General features: G+C 45.2%; 2 protein-coding genes across 4 annotated transcripts in view; one reads left to right on the plus strand and one right to left on the minus strand.

Moving 5' to 3' along the window:
- Positions 1–7,187: 7,187 nt before the first annotated feature.
- On the plus strand, positions 7,188–12,499 carry GADD45GIP1 (GADD45G interacting protein 1). Its single transcript, XM_084835704.1, has 2 exons — positions 7,188–7,578; positions 11,773–12,499. Exons 1-2 carry the CDS (start codon positions 7,211–7,213, stop codon positions 12,119–12,121), a joined length of 717 nt encoding a protein of 238 aa, XP_084691830.1. The 5' UTR covers positions 7,188–7,210; the 3' UTR covers positions 12,122–12,499.
- Positions 12,500–14,774: 2,275 nt separating this feature from the next.
- LOC146353104 (tetratricopeptide repeat protein 39A-like) overlaps positions 14,775–20,662 on the minus strand; it is a 44,823-nt gene continuing 38,935 nt past the window's right edge. For all 3 annotated transcript variants that reach the window (XM_084835688.1, XM_084835689.1, XM_084835690.1), the window contains exons 16-18: positions 20,363–20,477; positions 19,859–19,975; positions 14,775–17,987 (exon numbers count right to left, since the gene is read on the minus strand). In XM_084835688.1, the coding sequence (XP_084691814.1) occupies positions 17,870–17,987; positions 19,859–19,975; positions 20,363–20,477 (350 nt within the window). In that variant the 3' untranslated portion in view covers positions 14,775–17,869. The remainder of the gene's footprint in view (positions 17,988–19,858; positions 19,976–20,362; positions 20,478–20,662) is intronic.

The following is a 20,662-nucleotide window of genomic DNA, read 5'->3' on the forward strand; positions in this document are numbered from 1 at the left end:
AGTTCTTAACACATTTCGTTAATTTCTTACAATAGTCTGTGGTCAATGAATGAGTGTAGGGAGAGTCTTCATATTCGGGAGGTGAGGACAAAAATTTCATTGGCCTGCCGGTGATAATTTCATATGGAGACAAGCGGTGTTTTCTGTTTGGGGTGGCCCTCGTAGACATCAGGGCTATTCAGTACATCACTTTGCACACCTGTTTCTAGTTGGAGTTACAAAGTTCAAAACTTTCTTAGTGACTGTGGGAGCATCTGCCCTCCTGCAAGGGGATGCCTTTACCCTCATCCAGAAAACAAGCACACAATTTCACTTTTCTTTACCTGGTTGTATTTATGATCCATCTTACACTTATCTTGGACCCATTGCTTACTGAAGTCTCCCTGACCCTCCACCGGAAACAAGATCCCTCAGGTGAACTTGCCTAGTGGCGCCTGGGCATTGATTCTGGGTGGAGGAGAAGAGGGACACAATCCAGACGGTCCTGCTGCGGTTGCCAAATTGTTGTGTGAATGGAACACACTCCTTGTTCATTGTCTAGTAGGGATAGCGGAGAATTCCGCCATGGACTCCAGTGAGGCTGGATTCTTTAGAATCTGGCCCCCCGGAGTCTGTGGCGGAACGGACTGCTCCCCCCCCCCGAAGTCCCCGCGGACTGGATCCTACCTGCCTCTGGCAGGTCCAGATCTGGCCACTGCAGTCTCCTGCTCTGGTGTGCGGCCGCAAACGGTGTCCTGCCAGGGAGGATTCCGGGGGGGAGGAACGGATAGCCTCCACCCCCAGTGGACCCCCCATGGACGCAGGTGAGTGGGGTTTCATACACCCCTATTGTCTAGCCGGACAATAGATCACACTAGACATGGGTAAAACTCTTGGCTCTAAAAGCGCTTTATTGCATGGCCAGCAAGGCACTCTGTCAGCAAAGGGGCAGAGAGCCCTGAGTGTTCAGTGGGGTGGGCTTTTATACAGCGAAATACGTCACATATAGGGAAGAACTCTAGTCATGCTCTAGTAGCCGCATTACTTGGAGGCATTCACACAGTCTGTTATCTGGAAAGGGACTGAATGTTCCTTCCCTGGACTGGGGTGGCCACTTGCCAGCTACTGACACTCAGTTACTGCACAAAGTACAACGTTATCAGCCTGCAGCCTGGGGAGGAACTCATCTTCCCTAACAATTCTCAGGGAAACTGCTGACAGGCTGTAATCTGTTTCTCGCAAGACTGTGGAGCCAAGACAGGATGACCTAGCGTACAAACATGGAGTAACTCTGGTTCATACTAAACACAAGCACAAGCATCTGTTGGACACCTTATGCAGATGCCAATGGCACTCCTTTAACTGCATTTCCATTCTGGGGTACACATAACATATTAGGGGTGAGGGTTAAAGGATTCTTTCCACAGTAGCTAAGAGACTGAAACTGCTTTTAAGAAAAGGTCTAAGTAGGAAATGACATTCTACACTAGAGCCCCTTTTGTGTGCGAGGCACAATCATGCCAGAATTTTTTCAAAAGGCAATCACTGCTGTGGGGGCATGTGCTAATGAATATGGTGCAGTAACCAGTGTGTTTATAACACAATCAAGTGCCACGCACAAATGCAACTGCAGGAGAAATAAAAGTCTGAAAGGTGATGTGTGTTCTGTTGTTTGCATTTGTAGCACAAGTTCATGACAAAAGCCTCAGTATACTTATTTATTTATTGCATTTGTATCCCACCTTTTTTCCTCTTGCAAGGAACCCAAGGTGGCTTACATTATCCTCCTCCTCTCCATTTTATCCTCACAACAACAACCCTGTGAGGTAGGTTGGGCTGAGAGTCTGTGACTGGCCCAAAGTCACCCAGTGAGCTTCCATGGCCAAGTGGGGACTAGAACCCGGATCTCCCGGCTCCCAGTCTGTCACTCTCACCACTACACTACACTGGCTCTTACTGCTGCAGTTGTGGGGGAAATGGCTGTTTCAGTTCCCCCCCCTCCACTGACTGCATGCGCACCTTAAATGGGGTGCAGCAATGGAGGTTTAAAAATAAATTGCATGGTAATTCATCTCTGCTCCTTCATATGTACACAGTCAAAAGTAACCGCCAACCACCTTCCTTTAAAAAAAATCACAGAAGAGGGGGAGAAGGATGTGGGGTGGGTGGAATGGGGAGGTCATGGTACTGTTGGCATCGCTATCTTCTCCCTGTCTGGGCAGTCACTGGCATGGTGGACAAGCACCACTCCCTCACTCTCTTCCTCCTCCTCCGGCTGCCTTTGAGCTACTTCAGCCTTCTTCTCCTTCTCTGCTCATGCTTTCAGCATGCCTCTGGAAGGAACCCCCACCTACCCCAATGCCCTTGTCCTTTCTCACTCGTTCTCGCATAGCAACGTCCAGTAAAATGGCCCCTTGCCCTGCTCTTTCCAGAGGGCACTCCAGTCTCTGCTACCATCACCATCCTCACCCTGCAGTTGTTTTTGTGTGCTTGGGTTTTTTCCTGCCTGCAGCACCGAAGAGCTCTAGTTTTGAAGCAACCTGTGTCTTTACCACCACCACCACCCCGAAAAGACTGGAAGGCAACAGTTTGGCAGTGACAATGTCTGGTTTCTCTATAATAACTGAATGAACAAATGATAATAATTTCAGAGAAATTATTTTGTGGAAGCAGCCCTTGTCTTCTCTATCATTTAATTACTGCTTTGTGTGTTGAAAAATAATGTAGAGGTAAAACAAGTTAAGAAATTGTTTGTGAAAACAAATCCAAATAGTTAGTAAGTCCAATGAGATACATTTGGAGCCAATATAAATCCCTGTAGCTGGCTAGAGTTTGTGATGGGTGTAGAGCAGGAGTGGGGAGACCTCAGGCTTGCAGGATCTACTTTTTTACTAGAACCCCAAGATCCATCAACTATAGTCAGGTGCAAAATACATACACTTAGAATTAAAGAATTCTGAGCCCAGTTCATACCAGAACTGAATAGAGGTCACAGTCCTCCCACACAAAAATCAATTCCTGGTTACCCACTGACAAACTTTCTTCATTTCCGCAGTATAATTTAGGGTGGGGGAGAGCCATTTTGTTGTTACTGTTAAACAATTGGGAGTCAGAATTTCTTGCCAATCTGCTGCACATCTCCCAGAGATTTACCAGTAGATCACTATGTACCTTCTGCCCACCCCTGGTGTAGAGGAACTCACCTATTGCCACTCTGACCTCTGCACACCTGGGGGATTCCATCAACCTAGAGTACATAATTCAAGGAGTAATTGCAGGGGTCACTGACTTCCATGGTACATGCACCAATATTTGGAGATTTCACACAGAGAGGAAAAAAATCAATTCAAGTATTTGTCAAAGAAACTACACATTTTATATTTGCCAGTGGGGAAAACCTTTAGACTTTGAACTTTGAAGCATGTTTTATCCAATTGCCATATGCATATAGATGATGTGGTACATACATATTACTGAAATGAATAAAGTTTGGGGGATGTGAGAAGAGGGGGCAGAGCAACACTCAACCTTACTATATAACATAGGCTAGAAAAGTCCTTTGTGTAAGTAAGTAACTGGAAGAAGGAGAAGGAAATTCAGGGATGCAGAATATAATTAATGAAATTGGAGCCCAGCCAGAAAGCAGGTTAACACCCTGACTCTTGGGAAAAGTGAAATAAGGGATATTTCATCACCGCAAGTACCTCCAAATCATTCCTGTAGTTAAAACTAGTCCAAGCAGAGACACAGAGAGAAACCTTGAGCTAATGGTGCCTTGAAGGAGGCTATGTAGAAATCACACCATCATTTCAGGCCTGTGGGGGAGCTGAATTTTTTTCTGGATCAGCTTTGCACAGGGATCATTACCCTCCCATAGAAATGAGCAATTTTTCCAGTACAGCAATCCTGGTATCTCATTAAAAACCATCAGGCTCAAAGCAAACAAACCATCACATGTCATTTTCATTTTAACAGGGAGAAATAATTATTCTCACAGCCCAAAACGTACATAAAACTATCTCATAAAAAAAGAGTCTGGTTTCCACCAAGTGTTCAAAACAAGGTGTGTGTGTGTGTGGGGGGGGGCACTGATCAATTGCTCCATTGTTAGGCTTCCACGGTGAGCTGGAATGTGAAAGCAATAGAATACCGTACTCCAATGACCAAGTAAAGCAACAACAACAATGCCGAGAAGTCAGGTTGAGAGTTTGGGGAGGATGGAATGTAGATAAGAGCATGCATGCCACAGGCTGGAGAACACATCCCCATTCCAAATGTGTTATGAGGGGAACTATATTCATTTCCATAGCTCTCCATCTCCCTGTGACACCCATTCCAACTCCAACCTTGACCCACGCTCCACCTCTCAAGTGGATGATCTCCAAGGCAGCTTGAAACCTCAGACTCTGAAGAATAGGGCTACCAACATTCTCTGGCTTGAGGGCGGGGGGGGGGGGGAGTTTCCTCCTTCCCTTTAACTGTGAGATGCCTGTTTTATGTCTGTATGAGCCTCCACTGGCTATCACCGAAAAACAAACTATGGAAAACTTTCTTACTGGTAAAAAATTTTAATGTCCTTTACAAAAAGAAGACAGAGCGAGGAGAAACACACATGCCTTGACCAATGTGTACCTCTGCTCTCACATATATAAATCACTGTCACAAGTTAGACATTCTTCTTCATGGAGTATTACAACCTATGCAGGATTAACAGTGCAATCCTATACTTGTCTACTCAGAAGTAAGTCCCACTGAGTTTAGTGGGACTTACTTCTAAGAAAGTGTATACAGGATTACAGGCTAAGGAGGTACCACTCAGTTGTGTTGCTGACTAGTCATATAATTTTTTGAAAACTCCTTTGTCCTCATTGTCTGTGAGCCATATTTCCACAAAGACAGGCGTCCTACTGTGTTTTGTGTCACAGGCTTAGGTGCTGCCAATATAAACATATATTTTCAGTATGACAAATCATGAGTTAGGGTTGTCTGAACTGGGATATCTGCTCTCTGCCTACATTGTGAAGGATGTGTGAAAGATGGGGGAACGTTTAAAGAACACTGCTTTAGCCTTTCCTTCTGTAGCACCACCAAACCTGTCTGAAAGAATATAGAATGGAAAGAACAGGCAACACCAAATGCCAACATAAGAGATGGAAGGCAGGATATTTTCAAAAATGGTAGCACAGTCACAGCATCACTACAGGAGTGGAGCAGCGGCCTTCCATTGCTCATACACAAGGAAGCCTTGGTAGAGTTAACAAAAAACCCCAAAATGTTTAGATTCCCTACTGAGCTGATACTTCATTGTTTCAATCTCACATATGAAATACAGAAGACACACACTCTATGACCTAACATATGGATTTCCCCATCTGTCTTCTCAAGTATTCAGTAAAATCCACTTTCAAGGCCTGCCTGCGTTTACAAAGCCTAATGAAAGAGAAGCCTGTCCAAATCAAACCGGAAAGTATACTGTGAAAGATTCACCCGGCTATCACAAATACATCTATATTCCTGCCCACCATACACACACACACAGGTAGGATAAAAATATGGCATTAACTCCTAATCATGAGCACTGAACAAAAAATACAAGACACTCCACACACTCAACTGCTAGGTAGGATTTCCATTCCACTCTTTTCTGATGGGGCTCTTGTGCTTTAAATGCTCTATAACAGGCAGAAATTCAAGAAGTGAAGCTTTCCCAATTGCTGCATCTCCATTCAAGGATGACCGGAAGATTACTTACTGAATTTCTACCTGTCCAGATTGAATCTCATGGCTGTAGTTTGAACACTCAAAAGCGTCATATAACATCTTACTGTTTATTATTCTTATTGTTTCTGGCTGCAAGCCTTCCTTATATTATATTACACAATTTCTAGTCATTACTGCTGATTCCTATTTTCAGCGTATTTTTCACAGCCCCTCAACCTTAACTTTCTGTTATTGCCTTTTATTGCCCATCCTGGCCTTTACTTCCCGTTTCTATGGTACCCCCGTCAAACTGCTTGTCTTTCATTCACCGTCGCTTGGCAGGCTCTCCTCACAATGATGTATAATCCTAAAATGGAGGCATCTGCTGTTATTGCCATGGGGACCAAACAGAGATGTAAAGAAATATTAAACTGTTAAATCCTTATATTGCAGGCTGGGGTAGAAGAAAAGGCTGAGGCTGAGCTGCTTTTGATAACAATGTAATGGAGCCCGCAATCCTATACACACTCCCCGTTGGTGGGACGTACTTCTGAGCAAGCGTGTATAGGATTGCGCTGGTCGTCTTCTGCTAACATCCTCATATTGCAGAGCTGGGGAGGAGACTACAACCACGATGGATTATAATCTACGCATTTCAGCTGAGGGCTGGCAGGGTGGACACACAGTGGTTTACAGCAACCCTCAAACAAAGGCTTTTCGCCTTCTCCCTCTTTTTGGGCGAAATACAGTGAAGGCTGGTGGCTCCGATTTCGGTGGCCTGTGAATCCGCTCCGGGTTTCAGTCAGAACCAGCCAGGACTCTAAAGGAGTTATCAACCTTGCATAGCTCCTCTAGCGTTCTGGCTGGTTCTGACTGAAACCCGGAGCGGATCAACTGCCCCACCGAAATTGGAGCCACCAGCCTCCACTGGCCAAATATAATGCCACAGGATCAGGTCTCCACTGCGTTTGCATTGCGTACTGTACACGCGTGGTGTTGTCAAGATGCGGACAGATAGTAAAGCGATTACATAATAGGATATCCGAATATTTCGAATGAACTAATTTGGCTAATAAGAGTCCTCGGGAACCAACTGAAATTATCACACGGTCCTGCTGAAATCAGACGGTACGGCGAAAGAGACAGCACACAAAACACACCTCCGGTTGCAGCAAAAGTAAATCTTATTAAATTGCCACCTGCGTCGCTCCTTTATACCCACCCCAGCACTTAAGCTGACTGCAGAAGCGTCTTTTTTTTTCTTTGCTTTCTTTTTTTTCTTTTACTCGACTGGTGTAAAATGGAAATCCCAAACCAAACTCAAGTTCATCCGTGCGTGCATCACCCTACTATTCTATCTCCATGATGAAACTCCCTCACCGTCTCTGGGCAACCCCTGCGCAATGACGTAAGAGCCCAAAATGGAGGCGCCCATTGCTAGAGCAGCGGCGAGCAAATCGCTTCAAAATGGCGGCGTTCATGCGACTCGATTCAAGATGGCACCGCCCATAGGGAGGAGGCTGACTTCAAGATGGCGGCCTTTATAGCTCTGGCCAGCTGGGGAACCTTCTCCAAGATGGCGGCTCGCGGAAGCCGGCTGGTACTTGGGGGTGTCCGATTTTATAATGCGCGGCCCCTGTGGCGGCAGCTTGGTGAGATGTATCTGCCGGACCCTGCTGACCCTCGAACGCCGCCCTTCCAGTTGGCGGCCGCCTACAAGGCCAAGTTGTACGGGCGCTATGGGGCGGCCTCTGGGGTCAATCCGGCCCATCTCTGGCCCACTCCTGAGCAGCTCCAAGAGATTGAAGCTGAGGAGAGGACCTGGTACCCGCCGCTGAGGGAAATGGAGATGACCCTTGATGCAAAGGAGCAGGAGGCCGAAGCCAAGAGCCGTCAGAGGTGAGAAAGACGACGGGGTGGGGGCCCGAAAAGTGTTGCTTGGGGTCCGGCAGGGCGGGTTTCATCTGCTCTAGCTGCCCTCTTTACCAAGGGCAGCTTCTGTCAGATGTCTCCTCCTCCTGGTAAACAAACCCTGTGTCGGTTTCTTGGGAGAGAAGTAATTTCCCCGCGTTCAGTGGGATTTACTCCAAAGGAAGTGTGCGCACGGTTGCAGCCGTGACCGCTTATCCTGGGCTTGACTGAACAGGCGAGGAACCACCTCCAGTTTTTTAAAAAGCCCACTTCGGAGCAAATGTGCTTCGAGTACAACTGCAAGCACTCGTTCCGGCATGGTCAGTTTACCAGCGCACGGGCTGTTGCACAGAAGAGCCTACAGCACTGTGTAGAGGGGGGGGGGGGGTTTGAGTATTTCAGGCAGCGATATTTGGTGTGGGATTTTTGTTGTTGTTCAGTCGTGTCCGACTCTTCGTGACCCCATGGACCATAGCACGCCAGGCCTTCCTGTCCTGCGCTCTCTCCCGGGGTGTGCTCAAGTTCATATTCATTGCATCGGTGATGCTATCTAGCCATCTCACCCTCTGCTGTCCCCTTCTCCTTTTGCCTTCAGTCTTTCCCAGCATCAGGGTCTTTTCCAGGGAGTTTTCTCTTTGCATTAGGTGGCCAAAATATTTGAGCTTCAGCTTCAGTATCTGTCCTTCCAATGAGCACTCAGGGTTGATTTCCTTTAGGATGGACTGATTTGACCTCCTTGCAGTCCAGGGGACTCGTAAGAGTCTTCTCCAGCACCACAGTTCGAAAGCATCAATTCTTCGGCGCTCAGCCTTACATTACTACTGGGAAAACCATAGCTTTGATTAGACGGGCCTTTGTCGGCAAGGTGATGTCTCTGCTTCTGACTATGCTGTCTAGGTTGGCCATAGCTTTCCTCCCAAGGAGCAAGCGTCTTTTAATTTCATGGCTACAGTTACCGTCTGCGGTGATCTTGGAGCCCAAGAAAGTAAAATCTGTCACTGCTTCCATTTCTTCCCCTTCTATATGCCAGGAAGTGATGGGGCCAGATGCCATGATCTTCGTTTTTTTAATGTTGAGTTTCAAACCAGCTTTTGCACTCTCCTCTTTCAGAGGCTGTTTAGATCCTCTTCACTTTCTGCCATTAGGGTGGTATCGTCTGCATATCGGAGGTTGTTGATAATTCTCCCAGCAGTCTTAATTCTGACCTCTGATTCATCCAACCCGGCATTTCTCATGATGTACTCTGGGATAGGGGTGATATAAATACACGTATCCCTGTTTTCACGTGTAAATATGTTGGAGGGTATGAGGGAGGAGGCATTCGAACAGAGGCAGCTAGAATAGTAGATCAAGTTACTAAATTTGGTATAGGAGGAGACACCCGAATTAAATATGTATGTATTGTATATATATTTTTATGTATCTCTGGACTAGGAAAAAATTGGAATGAAGCAGGAGAAGGGGTGAGGAGAGACCAGCAATCTCTAAATTTGGAAATGTTTGTACAACATTTATGGATTTCATGTACTCAAAGTGCCCTGTCCTTTAGTCTTTTTAAGCAGGATCATTTCACTGGTTTGGGAGCACACTAGTAGAGAAATGTGGGCCGGCGCATCCTGGATGAGTTTGTGAAGGGGCTTTGGGCCATGCATTTCAGAAATGTGTGGCCCAAAGCCATGCAGACTGGGGAAAGGGACAACAAAATGTCTCAATGCTGCTTGCTATAGGTTTGTAATCAGAGAGTAACCATGTTGATCCCAGAGATGTGCGAGACACAGTGAGACTGAGGCAAAACATCGGTTGAGATCAGCTATTGACAAAATATCATTAGCAAACTTTGGAAGTAGTCAACAAAGCTCTTTGCCTTATGTTCTGAGGCTAACTTCACAGCTGTGGAATTGGAAAAAGATCCAAGTGATGGGGAGGAGTGGAGTGGAGTAAGCTGTGGAGCTCTGCAAAGATCTGAATTGGGATTTGTGTCCTTTGAGCTTTGCATCTAAACTATCTGAGCACATAGCTGGAGAGAGTTGGCCATGTTGGTAGCTGTTGCTAAAGTATCCAGGATAGTAAAAGCAAAGCAGATGGAAGAACTGCAGGAGTCTTTTTCAGTCAGGTGGTGAGACAAGAGAACAGTAGATGTGTCTTACAATACCAAATCTCATCAGGGGAGGGAATAATCTGAGCAGTGCACACTAAAAATTGACTGTAGGTAGAAAGAGGAAGCAGAAGGATCCTTTTTATACATATCTCAATTGCTTATTGCAATAAAGTACATTGATGGTCACTAGCCAAAAAACCCTTTAAAAAGGATTGCATTCATACACTGAGGATATGGATCTCAGTGGCTACCAGCTATGATAAGATGACAGCCCAATGTGGAAAGGACCAAAAGGTCATCCAACCTCTTCACTGCAAGTCAGCATCGCCCCCACCCCAGTCCAGTCTGCACTGTGTCACAAGAAGAGACAAAGTGCACTGTGGAGCAAATAGCTACAAAATATTCTTTAAGGCTGTAAGCACAACAATGTGCTGGGCCAGATGGATTGCTGGTGTAGCCCTCCAGCTTTGTGATAATACCTTATTTTCCATCCATGCCTCTAATTCTCTTAGGTAATGGCGTTCATTTGTGGGGAACTGTGGTCTAATGTCCTTTCTCCAACCTGTCCTGTCACGTGAGTCCATGGCTGAAGAAAGATTTGGGTCCAGGTCTGAGTCCCTAGCTCCAGTGTTGGGAGGAAGGCTAGGAGTGGGTGGCAGCTGTGTAGCTTCTGGAATTCCTTGGCCATGCGATGCCAAACCCCCCATCTTTTCAGCTCCAGAGCAAGTATTAGGCAATGCTCATATACTCCACTTCTTTCCTACAGGAGAGAGAGAGGTGATGGGGACGTTTCTTCCACAGTTGTTCAGCAGGGTGGTGGTCTGAGTAACTTCACTGAGCATCTGCTGAAGCCAGAATGCTCCTAGCCTGCCTTTATTACAGGAAAAGTTGGAGAGAACTTCCTTTGCTGTTGAGTAGAGCATTTGCGAGGAGGGGGGAAGAAGCTGGGCAACCATAATTTTTGGCTCTGCTAGTAAGGGCAGCCAAAAATTGTAGGCCCCTGTTTAGAAACAGGTTCCACATTTTCACTCTTCATGGCAGGTGTGCTGCTGCCCCCTGGTGAGCCTAACAGGCAGTAGTCCTTAGAGCTGCAGAAGGGGACAAGAATTGTCCCTACAGAGGCATGGCGATCTTCACCCCTTCCCCAGCTCCAAGATTGGGAAGAAGGCTGAGGTCATTTGGCCACTGCGTTGCCAGTGGTGAGGGCCAAACAAGCCGCCACCATCTTTTTGGCTTGACTACTAAGGTCAGCCGGGGGGCGGGGGGTGTTCTTGCTTGTAAGGCGTAATTCTCCAAAGACAGTCCTGCTTGGGCTGGGAACAAGTCACTGCAGTTCAGTGGTTCTGATCCTGCTTGATGGATGGATGCCAGGTGGTGCCGGGGAACTATTGCTCTGTCCATGGCAATTCTGCTATGAAATTCCACTGCACTTTATGCTCTTTCCTTTCTCCCCCCTGCCCCCTGTGCTGTCTAACATCTATGTGAAACTGCTGAATGATCATGGGGATTTAGGACTAGGTGTCATCAGTATGCTGTGGCACAGCTTTCTCTGCTCTTCATTGGATTCAAGTGAGGTGGTAGAAGTGCTGAACAGCTACCTAAGGTCAGTCCTGGAGTATACATTGAATTTCAGTCCAGATAAAAGGAGGTACTGCTGGTAGGTGGCTTGTCTGAACGGGAAGGTAATAGTTAACCTGTTCTGGATGGGGTTGCACTCGCCCCTAAGGACAAGAATTGCAGCTTGGGGTCTTGGTGTACTTTACTTCAGTTTTAAGTGCCGTGCTAAAAGTATTCTGTTTGTTCAGGCCAGGCTTTTTAATGAGAAAAGGGTTGATGTGCTCATTACTGCTGCTTGTATTGCCTTTATGGTGTTTACTAGTTTTACTACTGTCATTATTTTATGTTTTATTGACAGTGTTTCTATCACTGCTTTTAACTTTTATTTATGTTTTGATGTAAGGTGTGAATAAGTCATTTAGAGTAAACACAAGTAGTATGTCTAAAAGCATCCAAAGGCTGCCTCTGTCTTCCCACCTTTTTGGAATCTATAAGTATTTGACATTCTGTTCTTGCTCTCTTCACAGAGAGGAGCTCATTGCTGCCAAAATGGCCAAGATGCCACAGATGATTGCAGACTGGCAGCGGGAGAAGGAGCTGCGCAAGGCCAAAGAGCGTGAAGAAAAAGAACGGCGGGAGCGGCTACTGGCTGAGGCCCGTGAACGCTTTGGCCACAACCTGGATCATCGCAGCACCCAGTTCCAAGAGCTGGTGCAGGAGATGGAGAAGGCTAGACGGAAGGAGCTGAAGCTGCAGAAGAAGAAGCATAGAGAGGAGGCTGTGGCCAAAAAAGCAATGGAAAAAACAGCAGCGGCTGCCTTGACCCCCGAAAAAGAGGGGGAGATGGTTGCAACAGAAGTGTTGCACACCACGTAGACTATTGAGTCATAGGTATCTGAAGTGCAGCCTCCAGGTTGTGACTCAAGCTAACAGTTCTGCATGGTTCCCGAGGCTCAGCACATTTGTTGCAATTCTGATTATCTTCTAAGGCCAGTTCCCAAATCTGCAAATATGGATTCTACCAACATACACAACACTCTGGTGTCCTTTCTGACCAAATTGGATGCCAAAAATGGATTCTGAGTAGCAAATGCCTTCCCTCTGGATTCTTTACCCTTTCTGCTAGTGAATCCTGAGGATGATGCTTCCAAACTTTGGCTGCTTTCTGTCCCAGTGCCGTAAGCTAGCTCTGTTCCCACTGACTAGCTGGCTGAAATGCTGTGTGCAGTTAAATAAATATATCTGGTATTTTAACCTTGGCTTTCTCAGATTTTAAAAAATAGCTGCTCACAATCATAATATTTGTGAACCATCTAAAAAAAAATAAGCCAGAGAAGCCCTGCCCAATGGGCTTACAACCTGGGACTGTAGTTGGATCCTTGCTTGTTGCATTTAATAAGGTGACATTGCCAAATTCAAGTTTGACAACAATTTTATGTCTCTTATACATGCATAGGAGAAAAGATATTTGCAACCATAGCTTCTCCCTCATTGTGTGATAGTGGGAAAAGCTGCCTTTTGATATTATTCCTTCTGTGTAGCTATTAAAGGCAAGAGAACACTGTTCGTTATTGAATCTGGCAATCCTAATTGCAGACAGGACTAAGACCCTTCAAGTGTGCCAAAGTGATGAACCTAAAGTTTCTTTGCCTTTATACTTGGTTCTTGGTTTAATCAATTTAAATTTCCGTAATTGAGTTGTGAGTGGGACTCCAGGTCAGAATTATGCCATTGGTAAGGGTTTCTGCCACTGAAGTTAGTAATGTTGTGTGTTTTGAATTTTGGCATATGTTCCCCTCTCCATTGTTAATCCTTATGCCAGCACCTTTCAGTGTGTAGGCCGATAGCAGGCAGGAGTGTTTGGGACTCTCGATTGAATCCTGGCATGTTTCCTGCGCCATAAAGCCAGCACAGCTCTTTCCATCAAATAACCAAATTTGCTTCTACCAAACACAAGCAGTTGTGGCTCTAGATTGACCCCCTTTTCCCTGAAGATGCTTGCTTGTTTTTAAAACTACCTATCTTAGTGACAGCAGCTGCTGAAATAGGCAGTTCATCAGAGCTACTGGGGGAGGATGTTGCTGACTGAACACCTTCCACAGAGCAGGAGCATGTTGGAAGTGTTCTAGCTATGTATACGCACCCCCTCCAGGCACAACTCTCCCACTGCACTGTTGTAGCAACAGCAGCAGGAAAGGCCCATGCTAAGTGTGGCATCCTGTAAAAAGCAGATTGTGTGTGGCCCTTTCTATTCTGAACTTAGTTGAAAAGCTCCCCTTTCCACAATGGGCAGGCCACATAGGGCTTGTAACATAGTAATCTGCCTCCCTCTAGTGGCACAACTGTAGAGATTCATAGATCTATTACATCGGGGGCAGGAGGGACCTTCATGTAGAGATGAACTTGGTGAATGTACAGAAAGGGAGAAAGAGAACTAGATTCTGTGAAACAAGTTGCTCAAAATTCTTGAACACACTTATCAGTAAAAGGTGCTCTAATTAGTTTTTTCGCCTTTCATGGACACTTATATCCCTAGGTGGTATATTGAGGATAGGTCACACACACAGACAATCAGAGCAGTTCCATCACCCTCCTCTACCAAGGCTTGTTTGTCCCAAGAACAACCAGTAGATTGGTGTGGTGTGTCCCACCACACCTGTGAATGAGCTAGTTTCCTGTGGCGGCATGATCACCTGTTCAGCTGCAGCAGTTACCATGTGGCTACAACCATAAGTTGTGAACTAGCCCCTCAGCTTTTTCTCACTAATGGAGAGCAGTAAATTCTGTCCCCTTCCTTTGGGGGGTGAGGGAAGGGGGATAACATATACGTTTCATTTTTGTTAAATGAAAACAAAGGCCCTTATCTACATTATTTATTTTAAATACATTTGTCATCATTAAATTAAAATCACCCAGTGTTAGAACCAGTATTTCTCCCTACAGCTCTTATTAAAGACTAAACAATTACTGAACAATTTTTTAAAGCTGGAATCTCCTTTCATCCTTCCCCTTCTTTCTTACCTTGCTAGCAGTGGCAACAGTGTTCTATGTGTGTCTGTTTTTCCTTATATGAGGTGTATTGGAGCTTAGGCAGAAGTGGAGAGCTTCTCCTTGCTAACATCACATGAGAAGCAATTCAGTTTGTAATGGTGGCTTTGACATGAGCAAGAGTTAGAACCATTTCAGTTCAATTATCAGCTTGCTGGATGGGGTATGCTTGAAAGCTGCAGTGAATACCAAATGGGCTTTTAAAAAACCCTTCTAATTAGCTCCTGTTTGGTATTTTTACTTCTAGTATGTTCCCTTTTTTAATCTCACATTGCAAAACAGCATCCCCCTGCCCAAGACTGAATGGCCTATAGTGCAAAGCTCAAGTCCATCTCCCACTATGTTTACCATTTACATGCAAGATTGTACAAGTTGGGATTTACTGCAATATGCATTTAGCTAATGAAAAGTGAGGGTAATTCAAAAATTCTTGTCAGGAAAGGCTAACATGAGACATAAGAGATCAATTTTGGACCATCCCTAATTGATCAAATGTTTTGCGGGTGTTCAGTTACGAACCCTGCTTGGCTCTTGGCAACTAAAATGATCAAGAGGCTGGAGCAACTCCCCTTTGAGGAACAGTTACAACACCTGGGATTGTTTAGCTTAGAAAAAAGGCAAGTAAGGAGAGACATGATAGAGGTGCACAAAATTATGCAGTGTGGAGAAAGACATTTTCCCCTCTCTCATACTAGAGACTTGGGTCATCCCCCGGAGCTGATTGGTGTGAGACTCAGGACAGATAAAAGGAAGTACTTGTTTACACAGCGCATAGTTAAACTATGGAATTCACTTACACAAGACACAGTGATGGACACTAATTTGGATGGCTTTAAAAGAGGACTGGACAAATTCATGGAGGGGAAGGCTGTCAATAGCTACTAGTTCTGATACTCCAGTATCAGAGACAGTATGCCTATGTACATCAGTTGATGGGGAACATGAGTGGGTGGTGCTGTTGCACTTATGTCCTACTTGTGGGTTTCCTATGGTTGGCCACTGTGTGAACAGAATGCTGGACTAGGTGGGCCCTTGGTCTGATCCAACATGGCTCTTCTTATGTTCAGGTATAGGTAGGTCAGAACTATGGTCCAATAGGTATTGTTAAGGATTGGTCACTGGTCAGGGAGGTGGCTTGGGGTAGAGGCACTTTCTGGGCTACGTTTCAGTTCATGAGATTGCCCAAAGAGAAGTGGTAGAAATATACATGTGCATGCATGTTTGGGAATTAAGTTAGAATTGCTTTAGGAGTATTATGTAGCAAAGATTCTACAGAACCCACATAAGGCAAAGACCAGCTAAGCTAAGGCTATACCTGGCATTGTTTTAGGAGTTTAATCTACAACACAGATGAGGTAGAATTGATGCCATTCAAATGGAGTAATCGCAACATGCCACACTGTTTGCTACTCTCCTTTATTCTTAGCAAAACATCTCTTGTGATAGGCCTGCGTTTACAACAAGACTACTGTGTGGCAGAGTATAGCCCACCATAAACTTCAATATACCTATGTACCTTGGGGTTGTTTTCCTGTTCCAGCTTTTGCCAAGGTTCCCAACCCTGCTCCAGCTTAACAGCAAGTCATACAACCTGTGATGGTTATTTATCCAGTTGAAATTAGCCTTTAGATGGGACAAACTCTGAGGGACATGCTATTCATAGAACAGGATTGCAAAGGAATCAATGTGACCTTCATCGGGCAGACACTTGTGTATGGGTTCACACGCACTAGCAAAAGTAGCAGGTGGTTGAAAGTTTTCCAAAACACTTCAGCAGCAGCAAGGAAGGCCCCTGTCTTGTTCTTCTGAAGGCTGCAGGCCAATAGCAATCCTTATACTAGAATATTCCAGGAGGGACAAGCTGTGGTGATCATTAGTTAAAGGATATCAATCCCTGTCCTCAGAACCTCACTCTATCCTAATCTGGCTCATGAATGATGAGTCCATCCCTTTATACTGCTAGGTTAAATGCTGCTGCAACTTGAAGTGGCCAAAGTGCCATTTGGCTGACTAGATTCCTCTCACTACCTGAAAGTAGTTCTGTTTAGAAGGGGACAAGGCTAAGGGAAGAAAAGAGCCAATAAAAGTAGGGAGAAAGAATGGATTCAGCGTGCCACTGCTTTCCTCCACAGCAACGGATTTTCCAAGGGACGGATTTAACAAGGCTATTACTGGGATCAGACTGCAGCTGAGTGTGGTGACCATGCAATAGGAGAGCAGGGATGCATGAGAGTTTGCCCCTTTTATGCTTCTCTACCCTGCCATTATGCACAGAAGCTGATAAAGTCATTTATAGCACAAGTGGACTTAAAAGGAGCAATACTAAATCGCATTGACCTAATTCAGAATCTTTCACATGGGTTTCAACACATCTCTTAAGCAGCAATCCTGAGTAAAAGTATGGCAAGAAGAGTTCTGGGCAGACAGAGCTACCAATGCAGGCACAAAATCTGCCTCCTTACAAAGGAACGGTGTTCCCAAACATGGATAAAACATGCATGCATGGTGTTTTCATGCCCCAGTGACTTCGTAGAGCTCATTCACAGGCTTGAAAAGTATAAATTCAGTTAAGTTCATCTGTTGTTTTAGGCAGGATGGTCAACAATGAAAACTCAGCACACTAAGGCAGTGCTGATCTTTGAACAGAATGACCAAAGTGATCAATCCACACTTGCCCTGCAGCTGCTTCTGAAATATCTAGGCCCAGCTGCTACTTGAGATGATTTCATTTTTTAAAAATCCTTTAAATATTCACCCAGCTGCATGTACAACAAGGATGATCAGCTGTTTCCTGCTTCAAGCGTCTGTGCCAAGATCACCTGCGTACACCCCAAATGCATGTAAACATCTTGTTTTTCCTTGCAATATTTGGAAATACAGTCCTTAAATGGGGACTGATCAGATCAGTCTTTAAAAAGCACACACACCTCCCTGCACTTTTGAAAAAGAGAAGGCCACAGCAGAGAGTAGAGTTTCCATCACTTAAAATAAACTCTGTTTCCAGCCAAAGCTGGGAGTTTTTGCCAAATTACTGGCACTCTCAAGTTGAATGCAAATATGACATGGATGGCCACCTGATGTAGAGTGTGGCTTGACTTGATCAGGGACCAAGAGGGAAAGTGGATAAGGATTTGATCACAAATACTAAATAGGAAACCAAAAAGTACAAGGGGAGCACAGTATCTTCAGGCTAATCCCATGTTAGGATGAAATAGGAAGAGGAGGAGGAGGGAGAGAGAACCTCGCCTTCATTTGTAGGACCCTGAGAGAGGAGATTAATTAATGCAGACAGACTGCTCCTTTCAGCTTCATTGACTAGCAAGCACTGCTCCCTGGTCTTGGGAGCTGAAATCCAGCTCGGTAAAGCACATCCATTCCCACACACCAAGTGTCAAACACTAGACTGATAGCCAACTGGCATAATTGGTGACCACACTCCTCCAACAGACCCACCCAAAGAGGAAGACAGCATCTCAAGCCCTTGTATTTTGGCAGGTTCTCTCTTTGGTCCAGGTGCTCCTAAGGATAACAGTCCACCTCCTCTTTCAAAACAGAAAGGAGCAATTGCTTTATTCCCTAGGAAGGGCTGGCTCCATCTGCACCATTTTCTTCCTGGCTGGCCTTGAGTTTGGACAATACAGCATGGATCCGGAACAGTGTTCGTGACTCCATTGAGTAATTCTTGTAGTTGTTCCTGTTGGGAAAGGCATCAAACAGCTGTTGTGTACCAATCACCAGAAGTATGAACATATTCTACTCAACATTTTTTAAAATGGTGCAGAATTTTGATTAAAGTAATCTCAGTATGCATCAAGAAAAGCCAAATCCTTTGCTCTGCATAGACATTGTAAATCAAGCAACTTGGCTTATCATTTCTTATTTTGCATATTTTCTTCAGCTTCTGCTAGCTGCAGGACAGCAGAATGCTGAAGCCCTCAGCCTCTGACAGTCTTATTTTAGGCCCCTCTGACGGATTTCATTCATTCAGAAACTGATTGAAAAGCTCCCCTGCAACAAGGGTTCCAAATATATAAAAGGGAAAATATCTGCGATTCAAAACCAGATATTAAATTCCATTAACAGTAGTGTATACCTTCCAGTTAAAATATACTTTGTTACATTCTCTAGCCTGTGTCATTTTGGTATTAGAGAGATGTGGAAGAGTACAACGAGTATTTTATTTGAACTTTTATTAAACAAGTGTATAAACTTTCAAAGCAATAGCTCTTCTGACACATTAAGAAGGGCTTCTTGATGGGGCTGTATGGTTTCCACTGTTCCCCAAAACTGGAACTTCCAAATAATCTCATAGGTAAAAGAGAATTTGATTCCATGTCAGTCAAAACCTTTGTTTAATACAGGTAATAAACTGCTAGCCCTCATACTTGCAAAATCCTTCCGATTATTGAAGGTCCTAGTTGTTCAGGGATGGAGCTTTTGTGGCCTGCATGGCTATTTTATGGACGCCATCGGTTCTTGGCCATCCCTCAGTTACTTATCCATTCACTGGGCTTGGACAACACACCATGGGTTATTTAACCCACAAGCCATGGTGCTCAGAGGTTGTCACATGAGCCCGGCAAGCATGGGTTATGTGAGTTAAACAACCCTTGCATAGCCCATGCTCACAAGGCTAGCATGACACAACAAGCCCCAAGCGGGCATTGCATATTCAAAATGGTGGCCACACACACCTTGCACATGCCACAGCCTCATTGTGGGTTAAATAACCCACGGTGCACTGCTGTATTATGTGAACAGCCCCCATTGCCTCCTGCTCTGTTACCACTCCGTACTAAAAATCAAATCCATATTCTATGAAAATCTCTCTATCAGGTTCAGAATGCAACATACAGACTGACGTAATTCATGTAAATTAAGCAATTTTGGATCCAGAGTTCATGGGAAGGACTGGGAGGAGATCATCTTTGCCAATTCTCTTTTGTATCAGCAGCCCCCTGTGCTATCTCCTGCACTGTTCTAGAGGGCCCCCAACTTTCCAGAACAGCTTTTCAGGACTGCAGGGGAAGAAGTAATGGGTGAAAATCTCCTCCCATCCCAATTTCATCAGCAGGAATGTCTTAAGGGTTATATTCAATGTTAATCTTACTTATGCCCCATTTGTCTCAGTAGGTTTACTCTGAGTGGGGCTAACGCTGGATACAACTCTATGAGTGGAACTCTGAATTTAAGCCAATATCTGCTGTCAAGTTAGTTCAGAACAGCAACAGCTATAAAGGAGGGTGATGGTATCCAAACCTATGCAAAGATTACTCTAAAACAGCTTTCCCCAATCTGGCGCCAATGGCCATGCTGTCTGGGAATCATGGGAGCTGCAGTCCAACACAGCTGGGGGGTGACAGATGGGGGAAGGCTGCTCCAGAAAGATATATAGAAAAGCTATTGTTTCAGAGGAACACGAATCTCAGTATGTTTGGGGCTAGGCAACACTTCTTCCAGGGAGTATCTGATATCCTGTAGATACTGCCCACTGTTACTACTGGGTAAGCTTCCCATCTCTTCCTTAAAGCAAAGCATTATGGGATAGACTGGGTGTTCACTTACTTGGCTCTACGAAGCAGCTGCACAGCCTCTTCGCTCCGGCCTTGTGCCACATACAGCAGGCTCAACTCCAATAGTGCATTGGGTACCAAGTAGTGATCAAAGCGGATTTTCTTTTCACTGTACACAGATAGGCAAGAATGCAAATGAGGAGGGCCTGTTTTTTTGGCTGGAATCAAGCCATGTCAAGAATGTAGTAAACATGAGTTGAGGCAGGGTGTAATGGGAGCTAATTATGAAATGGAATGCAAATGGGAATCAGAGTGTGGTGTTTGTAAAAGAAAATAGGTAGGTAGACAGACAGGTAAGTACATTAAGGATTTTATGAAGCTGTGACAAGCAGGCCATAGTGAACCATGTTCTCAGTGGGAAAATATTACAGAAATTAAATCAGATTAGGGGGAAGCTGGGGGGGGTCTCCTTCCCTAACCCCAAATCCTCCTCCCCACCGCATCCCAAAATATCACATCGTCCACCAAAGAAACTGGGAGCTCTAGGGCATCTCACCTGCCTTGGACAGCACTGAAGCAGGCCTCAGCCTCTGCCGAACTGTGCAAGTGCTTGAGGACTAGGCCTTTGAGGAGTAGCACCAGACACTGGTCATCTACCTGGTACTCACTGGCTGAGGAGGGGGGGGCAGGGAGGAAGGAAAAATCACAAGAGAGATGAACCAGGCTAAACAGTTACTGCCCTACCCTCATTTCCCTTTAAGGGATAGTTGGTCAGGTATGCATCCGTATTGCTGATGTAACAGACAGTTCCCTTGCTCTGACCACACAGCTAAGAACCCAGGGTCTTCCTTCATGT

Source organism: Heloderma suspectum, chromosome 2, assembly GCF_057233095.1.
Source record: "Heloderma suspectum isolate Gila_16-S chromosome 2, 16-S_ref, whole genome shotgun sequence".
Lineage (NCBI taxonomy): Eukaryota > Metazoa > Chordata > Lepidosauria > Squamata > Helodermatidae > Heloderma > Heloderma suspectum.

Coding starts and splice junctions, on each gene's coding strand:
- GADD45GIP1 (XM_084835704.1), top strand. CDS start 7,211: ATGGCGGCCTTTATAGCTCTGGCCAGCTGGGGAACCTTCTCCAAGATG. Junction 7,579..11,772: donor GAAGCCAAGAGCCGTCAGAG/GTGAGAAAGACG, acceptor CTCTCTTCACAG/AGAGGAGCTCATTGCTGCCA.